Below are 12,065 nucleotides of genomic sequence, written 5' to 3'. Positions count from 1 at the left end.
CGATCTGCAATCGGCATTTTTTGTGGCGGAGTTGTCGATATTAGTCAGACCTCTAGACTCCCGATCGTCTGTATTCAGCCACGCGTGTTGTATGCGTGCCCGAGTGCTTTCCTTTTCGGTGACAAAGACTCGGGACACCCACCTGCCTCTTGATGGCCAGGACCAGGCTGGAGGTTCTGTTTTCTGGGGCCATGCCTACCTCGCAGATAAGATTTTTGGTGCAGGCACACGAAGCTTTAGCCTGCCGGCAATATACGTTCCTAGAAGATAATTGAAATATTACTTGACAGCAGTATCTCAAGTAGATTTCTATTATACTTCTAAAATAGCCGTTTCTCAAAGAGGTGAGAGAAAAGGTTTGCAAGTTACTGGTTTGCAGCCAACAGCCACTGTACCCTCGAGGATTTCCTTCCCTCAGGAGAAGATTGTAGGGCCGTTGCAGTGCTTTTACCAGGTGTGATGTTGATCACTTGTTTTGGGGCCGAGTTACTCCAAATCGCAGACGAGAGTACGTGCGTGTGTCCTTCATGGGCCGAGCTTGCAGTGGAAGGAGTCCAGAAATAGCGAGAAAAGCTTAGCCGGTGCTGTCTCTTAGGTAGGTTACACCATGGTGAGCCCAAGGGTGTTGTGTAGGGTCTGTAGTGATGCGTGTGCTAGAAGCAGCAAAAGCTGGGCAGCGTTTCAGTCCGTAGCGACAGTGTACATGTAGCGCCTTGGTCATGTGTGTGAATTCACTACGTTTCCTCTTTTCTCAAGCTGTTGTGCAAAAGGTAGAGGAATTTCCTAACTCTGTCTAATGGAAATCTGCCAACCATTTGGCATATGACTTGTTGCATACTACCCAAAATGCCAAATTAAGCGGCTGGACTGTTGCAATGTAAGAACCCAGTTTATTGTCTCGTATAGTAGAATACCAAAAGGGCAGCAGGAGGATGATACAGCATGTAAAGTCAAAGTCATCGCTCCTGATCATATCCTTGTTTCTGAGGGCTTAGCCACATGTCAGAGGAAACTGAAAAAGGAGGACGAGAGACTTAGATTTTTTTTTTTTTTTCCCCTGGAGGAGAGTATTCTACCCCCATTTCCCTCCCCCAATCTTCTGGGGAAGCATTAGATAAATAAGCAAAAAGTGTTAAGTTTTAATCCTGTGTTTAGCCAGTAGCTTTTAGAAGAGAGAAGACATTAAAAGCTGTATTCTCCTGACGTCAGATCTTTAACTTGGTTTCCTCAAAGTTCTTTTACTTGCCTCAACGGTCACCTGGACCGATCTTCTCGTTAAGGGTCCGGTATGAATCTGAGCCCCATAGCGACCAAAGTTTGTTTTTGGCCACACACAAGCAACAGGTCGCACAATCTGCAAAGTTTTCGGAAGGGCTCCCCTCCTCACTGCTTACCCAGCTTCACGTCAGTGGTTCAGCAGCAGCTCCTCCAGCTGCAGCCTCATCCCTTAGCTGCCTTAATCCCAGTTCCGGACACTGCCACAGGCGTCACTCGCTCAGGTCCACCGTGGCGAAGGTGCGTCCCAAGTCAACACGCAGTAAGAAAAAAGAAACACACGTTTATCCTTTGCGTCTCTAAAGTGTCTTTGCAAGGGGCTGGATGAATCCTCTCATTAGGGCTCTGGCAGTAGGCGGAAGCGTGAGGCTTGTGCAGTCCCTGCGGGTAGTTTTAGCTGCTCCGTGTCTGCTTGGCTGCTCTCAGGAAAGGCGATACGGACACGGGCTGAGCACCCAAGGCCCAGGTTTGGTGTGGACGTATGCGCCATGGCGCCCCGCTGCAGAAGGCAGGCAGGCGGCATGGCTTGGGGCAGTGTCAGACTTCCTCAGCGTCTCTCGGGCCAGGTCACATCAAAGGCAAGGGAAACCACAATGCGCTAAGCCCCTCAGTTGTGGCTATTAATTAGATCAGAGGAAAAGATAAGAATAGTTATTTTGCAGAATGTGAAGAATTCCACTTCCCCACGGAGGAGGGAAGTTGCCGGCGCGATGGGGAAGCACAAACTCTGTGGCTAAGCAGGCACAGCATCCCAGTGCCCCACTAATGCCAACTTTGGCCAGCTGAGCAAACCACGCTGCTGCCAAACCCATGACATCTGTACCCGCTTCTCCATATTCCTCAGCCTCTACTTCCCCTTGCACAGGAAGCAACGCGCTCACAGACGTTCCGGCCCTGCGGCTGAATTACACATGAGCGACCAAATCCACAAAGGTAAAGAACACGCTTTTCTCTTCCGCCCTCGCCCATCTCGCCCAGACCAACTTCTGCCTTGGGAGAGAACCACGAAGGTGGGAGTGAAGGGAGCGGGAAAGATGCACACAAAAACCTCAAAGGGTACGGCAGGCCATGAGTTGATACTGCTAGAAATAATTAAATGATACATAATTTTATGTTCTAACACATTTCAATCTAGAAGAAATGTGCAATTGGGAGTAACTTGCAGCTTCAACCCTCTCCCAGACGAGCCCTGGCGTGCGGGAACCTGCCAAAACCAGGGAAAAAACAAGACTCTTCTGGTAAGCGTAAAGCACAGAGCAGAGCTGGAGGGCTGTGGGTTTCTCTGCTCGTCTGCTTAGATTTACGCCCGAGATCTATTATTGCAGGTTTGCTTCTCAGCCTGAGCGGCAGAGTTGTTTCCATGCTCATTTAAGAAACCAGCAACGTTGGAAAATAACGTGACCGGCGGACAGCAAATCTGCAGCAACGGTACCGCTATCACCTGCAATTAGCTGGAGGCAATTCCATTAAAGGAAAGCAGATTTGGGAAAGTGAAACGTGCCACTTCTTTTCGGTATTTGCTGCTACGAGGAGAGTTCAAAGGCTAAGCTGGTTTGGGTGCCAAAGCACAGGATTTATCCGCACAGAAAGAACAAACATCAGTAATGAGCACATAAGAAAGCCCCCCCACGCCCCCACCCACTTTACTTCCTCGGACAGGAATGCCTAAAGCCCACTTGTGGGCTCCACCTACGCAGCCCAAATCAGTGGAAGAAGAGCAGCGCTCGCTCCCTGCCAAGACCTGCTGACTGAACATCGGGAAATTAAATCAGAATTGTCTACCGAAGATGAGAGGCGTGTCTTTATCGCTATGTCTTTATCTGCGTTTCTGCTCCAAGACGCTCCTCAAACAGAGCAGCCATTAGACCTCAGACGACAGGGATTCACTCTGGAGCTCATTCTTAATCGTCATTTCAATGCGCAAATTATTAATTCATTGCAAGGCCCACCAAAAAAAGCAGAGAGAATATTTATGCAAGACATGGGCACAACTGATAGGGGTGGCTGAGAGGAGTCAGTGGCTCAACCTGCGAGGCAAGGCACTCCCTGGGAAGTTTCACGTCACCGAAGGGGGTGAAATAAGACGATCAGTCTCAGAAAGATTTTTCTCAAGTGGTAAAGAAACGCGGGGTATTATTCCCTCTCTCTGTGCAGAGGCAGACAAGTGCACTCCCAGGTCGGAAATGTTTTATTCGTACAGCTACACAGATCGGACTTTGAGTTTCCACACAGCCCCCAAGTCTAAGCCCACCTTAAGCTCATCTGAGGTCTGGTCTCCCGAGGGCTGGTGCTCATTCTGCCTGGATTTGAGCAAATCTTGCCCAGGTTCAGCTCTGCTCCCTCAAATGCCACTTCTAGTGCAAAACCCCCTATCCCCTGCAGAGAGACAGCGAACAAATGGAAGAAGAGCTGTTTTGGGAACGAAATCTCTTGATTGAGTCCTTGTGGGGAACCACAACCCTGCCTTCGTTCTGCTCTCAGCCACGTTGCCTGTGCTTTGCCCGCTCACTCGCACAGTCCTTTTTTCTGGTGGGCTGCTCTTCCCTCCACGATCTCCAAAATAAGAGGTTGCCTTCAAAAAAGGGGAAAAAAAAAAAAAAAAAGAGAGTAAAGGAACGCACAGAATGTGCGCTGGATGAAACGAGTTAGGATAATGCCAGCACAGCACGTCGGCAGAATAACCACCCCTGTATCCAAAAACACTCTTTCTTTCACTTTGTCGCTTTATTTGTCACGTTATTTACTCTCACGGCCAGCCGGAGAGATGGGGTTTGGTGGGGCCTGTGCTGGAACAGAGCTGCTCCACCTTCCCGAAGAGCGGAACTACAGATTGAGGTTCAAGAGCGGCACAGCTGTATGGAGATGAAGGTGGGCAGACTCCACAGGGAGAAATGGCTGTCTACGGCGGGGGGTGGGGGGGGGGGTCGCTCCACGTTGAAAGCAGGAACAAGATATGTCCAAAAGCTCTTAATTTCCTGTCTCTTCTCCTAAAACAAGTTATGATCTGTCCGAAGAACGGATGACTTCAGGGCAACTCCCAGAACCTGCCAGGGCAGGAAAGTGCCTGGTCAGAGTAGAAAGGAACCACAAACAACCTCGGGGTTTTCCAGCCCCCCAGGACTGAAGAGGGGAGCCTCTGGGCCGCCGCAGGAGTTTCCAGTCACTGGCAGTTACAAAAGAGTGGAAAAAAACCCCATCGATAGTGGAAAAAAGCAGAGCAGATGACAGAGCTCTACACCTTGTGCAATCTGTTGACTCCCCTTCTGTTGGCACCACGAATCCAACTAGTTGCAAACAAAGAGCCCACCTTTCACGGCAGCACCACACGCACCAAGAAAATCTCTCGTTACTTTCTCCCCCAGTTAAAGTGCACAAAAGGCACAATTGCTCACTTTGGGCACACACGGCCTCGTATTCACACAGAAGAGAGCCCAATACAAAACCCTCCCCATCTTAGGAAACACACCCCACAACACCTCACATCACAGCAGTAAATCGGTTCTATAACCCCGTGGTCACGCTTGGTGCTCCCAGACCTTCCCTGCGATGCTCAGGTATCACAGAACTGTAGAATGTGTTGGGTTGGAAGGGACCTTTGAAGGTCATCTAGTCCAACCCCCCTGCAGTAAGCAGGGACATCTCCAACTAGATCAGGTTGCTCAGAGCCTCATCAAGCCTGGCCTTGAATGTCTCCAGGGATGGGGCCTCCACTACCTCTCTGGGCAACCTGTTCCAGTGCCTCACCACCCTCACTGTAAAGAACGTCTTCTTAATGTCTAATCTAAACCTGCCCTGCTCTAGTTTAAAGCCATTGCCCCTCGTCCTATCGCTACATGCCCTTGCAAACAGCCCCTCCCCAGCTTTCCTGTAGGCCCCCTCCAGATACTGGAAGGCTGGTCTAGGGTCTCCCTGGAGCCTTCTCTTCTCCAGGCTGAACAACCCCAACTCTCTCAGCCTGTCCTCATAGCAGAGGTGCTCCAGCCCTCGCATCATCTTCGTGGCCCTCCTCTGGACCCGCTCCGACAGGTCCATGTCCTTCTTGTGCTGAGGGCTCCAGAGCTGGACACAGCACTCCAGGTGGGGTCTCACGAGAGCAGAGCAGAGGGGGAGAATCACCTCCCTGGACCTGCTGGCCACGCTTCTTTTGATGCAGCCCAGGATGCAATTGGCCTTCTGGGCTGCAAGCACACATTGCTGGCTCATGTCCAGCCTTTCACGCACCAGTACCCCCAAGTCCTTTTCTGCAGGGCTGCTCTCTGTCACATCATCCCCCAGCCTGTATTGATAACGAGGGTTGTCCCGACCCAAGTGTAGGACCTTGCACTTGGCCTGGTTGAACTTCATGAGGTTTGCTCGCGCCCACCTCTCTATCTCGTCCAGGTCCCTCTGGATGACATCCCGTCCCTCTGGCACATCAACTGCACCACTCAGCTTGGTGTCATCAGCAAACTTGCTGAGGGTGCACTTGATCCCACTGTCTATGTCACTGATGAAGATATTAAACAGCACCGGTCCCAGTACGGACCCCTGAGGGACACCACTCGTCACTCCTCTCCATCTGGACATCGAGCCATTGACCACTACCCTCTGGATGCAACCATCCAGCCAGTTCCTTATCCACCGAAGAGTCCACCCATCAAATCTGTATCTCTCCAACTTAGAGAGAAGGATGTTGTGGGGGACCGTGTCAAAGGCCTTGCAGAAGTCCAGACAGATGGCATCCATAGCTCTCCCCTTGTCCACTGATGTAGTCACTCCATTGTAGAAAGCCACTAGGTTGGTCAGGCAGGACTCGCCCCTGGTGAAGCCATGCTGGCTGTCTCGAATCACCTCCCTGTCCTCCATGTGCCTTAGCATAGCTTCTAGGAGGATCTGTTCCATGATCATCCCAGGCAAAGAGGTGAGGCTGATAGGTCAGTAGTTCCCAGGGTCCTCCTTTCTACCCTTTTTTGAAAATTTTTAAGGTAGGAGCAAAGCCAGCGGGTACCTTGGGATGACATTGTTCACAGCATCTAAGCCTTAAATCAAGCAACTTCCACCCTCGATTTTCCCCTGGACAAGCGGCTGAGCAGCTGCTGGTACCGGCGCAACAGGGAAAACTTTACAGAGATGTCACTGGGGAGAAGCGCCTCCGGCACAAGCCCCCTCCACCAGCCTGGGGAAGGGGAGTGGAGCTGCAGAAGCTGCTGGTCCCCGCGAGGCCGGATGGTTCCCGTCCCGCCCCGCTCCTGAGGCTACAAAAGGCGTTGGCGGCGGCAGTGGGTACCGGCGGCAGGGGAGCGACGCCGAGGAGAGCGGGTGAAAGAGAGGTAAGAGGGACGGGGAGGGAACGCTGGAAATACAAGGGTGCTCTCGCCCTTAAATCTGCAACGCTTGCTTTTAACACCCCGGGGTGTTGCTTACCCCCGTGATGCGGCGGCGGCAGGTTATCCCCGCTCAGGGAGGATGCGGCGTGGTCTGGTGGTGGGGTCCCGCTGGCAGCGGAGGGCCCCGGGGGGGATGAAGCTGGCAAGTTGTTGGGGTCCCTTCTCTTCAGTTAAACTCGATGGTCCGAGTCTGGTGGGCAGCAAAGGGGAGTATGGTAACACTAGGTTGCTCACCTGAAGGTCTGCACCTGCGTTTTCAGGCGGATAAATACAAGCCACGGACTGTGGGTGTCAGGAAACTGGTGACAGGCAGAGCCAGGACAGGAGAGGAGCTGGGCAGTTGTGCTACCGGGCAAAGGGAAGTCTCCAAAGATGAACGATGCGCAGGCAGTGACCTCTCCTGGTGCAGGCTCTCTCATACAAGCCTCCGATATCCTACTTCAAAGCAAACTTTTCCTTACTCTGACAGCTAAGGCTAAATAAACGGTCACTAGTAGATTCTTGGCAGAGGGCAAACCTCCAAGGGGATGGGATCACAAGCAGATATGTGGTCACACAGTTACACGGAGCTCCCTGACGCGTTACTCTTGAAAATGCTACTGAAGTGCCTGAACAGGTTTTGGATGGGTCAGACTTACCTGGTTGTTGGGTGCCGGGACGAGAGACGTAAAACCCAGCGGTTATGAAAGTGCATTTCGGATTATGCAACGGAGAGATGCTATCACAAAGGCTGCTCGACTTTATCTCCGATTATCTGAAATTAATAGCGCTCTCCCTCAAATCGTTCTCCGACACCACCTTCTGTCGTTGCCTCTGGAAAATAATAATGAAGCAAGATGTATTTTTCTACGTAGATAAAAAGGGATTCACAAGGGATACAACGAATGAAACAATTTCTGTACTTGCAAGTAAACTACAATATTTTTTTAAGGGTATTCACTAACATAGAGCATATTATAATGATGGAGTTTACATTTCTTTTTTACAGGATGAGGATCCTTATTGGAAGCCTTCATTTGTACTTCATTTCTATCTTATTCAGTAGAGCAAATGGATTCCTAATTCTGAGAACGCCTACAGCCTACGCCTTCCCATTTTATAACTACTCCTATTTAAACCTCTCTTCTGTATCAGAAGCACGAGCTCCAAAAATGGCAAGAGCTCTCAACTTCTCACATAACGTAATTGAAAAAATAACCAAGAGAGACTTGGAAGGTTTTGAGGCACTGCAAGTTTTAGACCTTTCCTACAATCAGATTAAGGACGTTGAACCCGGCGCGTTTGAGAGTCTGCTCAGCCTTGTTTCTCTGAATTTATCATTTAATGATAAGAGACTTCTTATATCGGGTCTTCCACCCCATCTGAAGCTCTCGCCCACTAGCAAAGCCACAGGGTCTTTGTGGCTTTATAAGTATTTTGACAGACCCTCAGAGGGTGCTCCGGAGCCTTCTGCATCTGCTGAGGAGCTGCCACACGCGGGAGGTCCCTCTGTCCTGCAAAATGTTAATGCGAGGCTCAGACGAAGCACAGAGAGTCTTCTTCGGAGAGCAGAGAAAAACGCAACGGTCTTCTCAACAGCCACGTTAAGGCCTAATTTCTGCGCAGCACCAATAAATGGGATACTCAATCTGTCAAACAGCAAACTCTCCGAGGAAGAGCTGACAGCAAAACTGGATGAGGATCTCTGCCAAGCTCAGCTGGACAGTATTTTGGAGCTTGACATTAGTCACAGTGACCTGGAAATGGATCTTCTGTTGCTGTTCATCCTGGTTTTGCCAATTAAAAACGTGCAGTCCATTGATGCCAGTTACAACAAGTTAACAATTAACATTCCAGATGTTGAGGCGTTCTGCAACTTCCCATTCAGCAAGCTTTTGTTTCTAAATATCAGCAACAATCCCATAAACAGCTTGGATACACTGTGTCTCCCTTCAACCATCAAGGTAATCGACTTGTCCTTCACCAACATAAGTCAAATACCCCAAAATTTTGCTAAAAAAATGATTAACTTAGAAAACATGTACGTTCAAGGAAATCACTTCATATATACTGTACATCCAGAAATGACTAACGCAGTGACAAGATTTCCCCCCGGCACCGTACATATTAACGCTATTTCATTTGTCAGAAACCAGGCTGGTACACCCATCGAAAGCCTTCCAAACAAAGTGAAACATCTGAAAATGTCCAACTGCTCCATCGTAGAACTGCCAGAGTGGTTTGCTGACACAATGGAAGAATTATTGTTTTTGGATCTCAGCAGCAACCGGATTTCCGTGCTCCCTGACTTACCGATCTCCCTGAAGCACCTTGACATAAGCAACAGTGATATTAAAATAATACCCCCCAGTCTCAAATCCGTCTTCAACTTAACAGTATTTAATATTCAAAATAATAAAATTACAGACATGCATCCCGAGTATTTCCCATTGACTTTAACGAAATGTGACATCAGTAAAAATAAGTTGAACACGCTGTTACTAACTGACGCCCTGGAGAAACTTGAGTATCTTAATGCTTCTGGAAACCTGATCACCAGACTGGAAGCCACCAGTCACCTTTCTGCCCTTGCTAACCTGGACAGCAGTCACAATCTAATTTCGGAACTCCCTGATCACTTTGGCAAATCTCTTCCAATGCTGAAATATTTTAATTTGTCAGGGAACAAGATCTCCTTCCTACAGCGTGGTGCTCTCCCAGCTTCTCTGATTGAGTTAGACATTAGCGACAATGCCATTACTACCATCGTGGAGGACACTTTTGGCCAGTTAACCAGTTTGAGTGTTTTGACCGTTCAAGGTAAACATTTTTTTTGTAACTGTGACTTGTACTGGTTCGTGAACGTCTACGTCCACCACCCCCATTTGCAGATAAACGGCAGAGGAGAACTCAGGTGCAGCTTTCCACCAGACAGAAGGGGCTCGTTGGTGGACAGCAGTAACCTCACGCTCCTGCAGTGTTCCCTGGGCATCCAGATGGCTATTACAGCTTGCGTTGCCGTCCTGGTTGTTTTGGTGTTAACGGGCATATGCTGGTGGTTCGATGGGCTGTGGTACGTGCGAATGGGTTGGTACTGGTGTATGGCCAAGAGGAGGCAGTATGAGAAGAGGCCAGAAAACAAGCCCTTCGATGCCTTTGTTTCATACAGCGAACAAGATGCAAACTGGACGAAAGAGAATCTACTGGAGAAATTGGAAACTGATGGATTCAAGATATGTTACCACGAGAGGGATTTCAAACCGGGGCATCCCGTACTTGGTAACATTTTTTACTGCATAGAGAACAGCCATAAGGTCCTTTTTGTTCTCTCTCACAGTTTTGTAAACAGCTGCTGGTGCCAGTATGAACTGTATTTTGCCGAACACCGGGTCCTGAATGAAAATCAGGATTCCCTCATCATGATTGTGCTGGAAGACCTCCCGCCTGACAGCCTGCCACAGAAGTTCAGCAAACTCAGGAAACTGCTGAAAAGAAAAACCTACTTGAAGTGGAGCCCCGAGGAACACAAACAAAAAGTGTTCTGGCACCAGCTAGCAGCCGTCTTAAAAACAACCAACGAACCGCTTGTGAGAGCAGAGAATGGATCTGCTCAGGAGACGTATGAGATGGAATGAGACACAAGGACGTGTAAAGATTGTGCCTGAAAGGTCTCCGGTCAAATAAAAGCATTTCTGTGTTTACCTTCCACAATGGCTGCTGTGTTGCAACGGGGTTTGTCTCGGGCCAGTCCCAGGCGAGGTTACTCATGGGTTTGCAGCGCCCGCGTCACTCCCTCTGAAAAAAGGAATCCCTTCTCCAAAGGGCTGAGACCCGAACACCGATAAACAGCTGTTTCTTCCTGTGTGCTTGATTTTTCTTCAGCTATTTCCAGCATTTCTTAAAATGCCGCGGATGTCACCCGAAAGGAGGAACAGCTCAAGTCACGCTGCATGTCCTAATTGTCTTTTTGAGATTATTGCAGTGAAAAGCGATGTCATTCAAAGGTAAGGTTGTAGTTCAGATTCTCAACTCTAGCGCAGCTTAAGACGGGAACACGCACTGTGTACACGTAAGAAAAACGCCAACCCTGTCAGTACACAGGTAACAGCTTCTTTCTATGTTTTAGTGGGAAAAGATTAAAGATTTACTTAATGTGGCCATCCGAGAGACGCAACTGCAAATCCAAGCTGCAACATAATTTGGTCTAAGTAACTGGTGGAAGAGACCAGACTTTAAAATCTTTTATAATTACAGATTAACATATACAACCAGACAATCAAAAAAGAGCCAGCTGAGTGTGTCGGTCTCTACTGTTAAATAATTCGTGTGAGCTCTATTTAAATGCTGTTATCATAAATCTCTGAAGATTAAGCAAAAAATGTCTGTATATTATTATTTAGACTTCGGAAAGTTTCACTCGACACCATCAGCCTGACCCATTTTGACTCAATTCGGCGCTACCTCTGCATAGCCCTTGTCATCACCTAGTGCCACTTCTTAATTTTATTTATCGTATTTGAAAAAATAAAAAAAATTCAGCTGATGTAGTTTTCACGTTAGAGGAAAATCCACAGAGAGTGACGGGAAATAAGCACCAGGTGAGGACAAACCATTTAGCGTGGCACAATCTGGACTCGCTCATCAGATGAGCAAACCCAAATGACTTAGCAGGAGCAGACCAGCGAGCCAGGAATGCAGAGTGTCTACGCACAACATACGCACGCTTGGAGCTCAGGCTCTGAGAAGGAATTAGCTCTGCTGTGACAAAATAAGGCTAACACCACCCTACCTGACGCCAAAAGAGGAAACACGAAACAAACATAAGGAGATGTCAGCAAGTACAACTCTTCTGCAACGCATCTGGAAAAGGAAAAGATCCGGCTGGAGCAGTGCAGGGTCTTCACGGTGTGCTACTCCTAGAAAAAGGGAAAACCCCACACCGCGGCACGTAGTATGTTGGACTCCTGGAACCAAGGTTCAAGGACAGCTTTTGTAATGAATAAAAGTACTTTTCTAATACTAAATGTAAACCCATTTTAAAGAGGATTTGACGATGACCTGTTGTCAGCATTTATTAGCACATAATAAATGACATTTTAAAGTCAATTTGCCAGAACTCATTAAACTTATGGATACGGTACTTGGTATAGCCATGAAGTGCGGTGCTTGAAGTTGACAATAACCAAAGAGCCGTTCGAATCAACGCAACCCGCATCAATTGCACCACAGGACAGACCCAGTGCTCGCAGACCCCAGAAGCACTTTGAAATCGCATCCTCTCCCTTTGTTCCACGGTGCTGGCTCTCCAGTTTTCCACCGGTGCGAACAATGAGAAGCAGAGTAGGACTTACCCTCCCCTACCACCTCCATTTACAGAAAGGTCTCTTCGCACGCTGTGCAAACCCACCTTTCCTCAGCGAGCATGCTGACTGTCATGCAAACAAT

General features: G+C 48.7%; 1 protein-coding gene across 1 annotated transcript; it reads left to right on the top strand.

The window, feature by feature from the left end:
• Positions 1 to 6,566: 6,566 nt before the first annotated feature.
• LOC128907121 (toll-like receptor 2) lies at positions 6,567 to 10,289 on the top strand. Its single transcript, XM_054195579.1, has 2 exons — positions 6,567 to 6,584; positions 7,630 to 10,289. Exon 2 carries the CDS (start codon positions 7,631 to 7,633, stop codon positions 10,253 to 10,255), a length of 2,625 nt encoding a protein of 874 aa, XP_054051554.1. The 5' UTR covers positions 6,567 to 6,584; position 7,630; the 3' UTR covers positions 10,256 to 10,289.
• Positions 10,290 to 12,065: the final 1,776 nt, after the last annotated feature.

This window comes from Rissa tridactyla, chromosome 3 (assembly GCF_028500815.1).
Source record: "Rissa tridactyla isolate bRisTri1 chromosome 3, bRisTri1.patW.cur.20221130, whole genome shotgun sequence".
Classification (NCBI taxonomy): Eukaryota; Metazoa; Chordata; class Aves; order Charadriiformes; family Laridae; genus Rissa; species Rissa tridactyla.
The sequence above is the reverse complement of the archived record's forward strand: the minus strand, read 5'-3'. Positions and strand labels throughout refer to the sequence as shown.

Bases quoted from the DNA above. Each gene is read 5' to 3' on its own strand.
- LOC128907121 (XM_054195579.1), top strand. From the start codon at position 7,631: ATGAGGATCCTTATTGGAAGCCTTCATTTGTACTTCATTTCTATCTTA.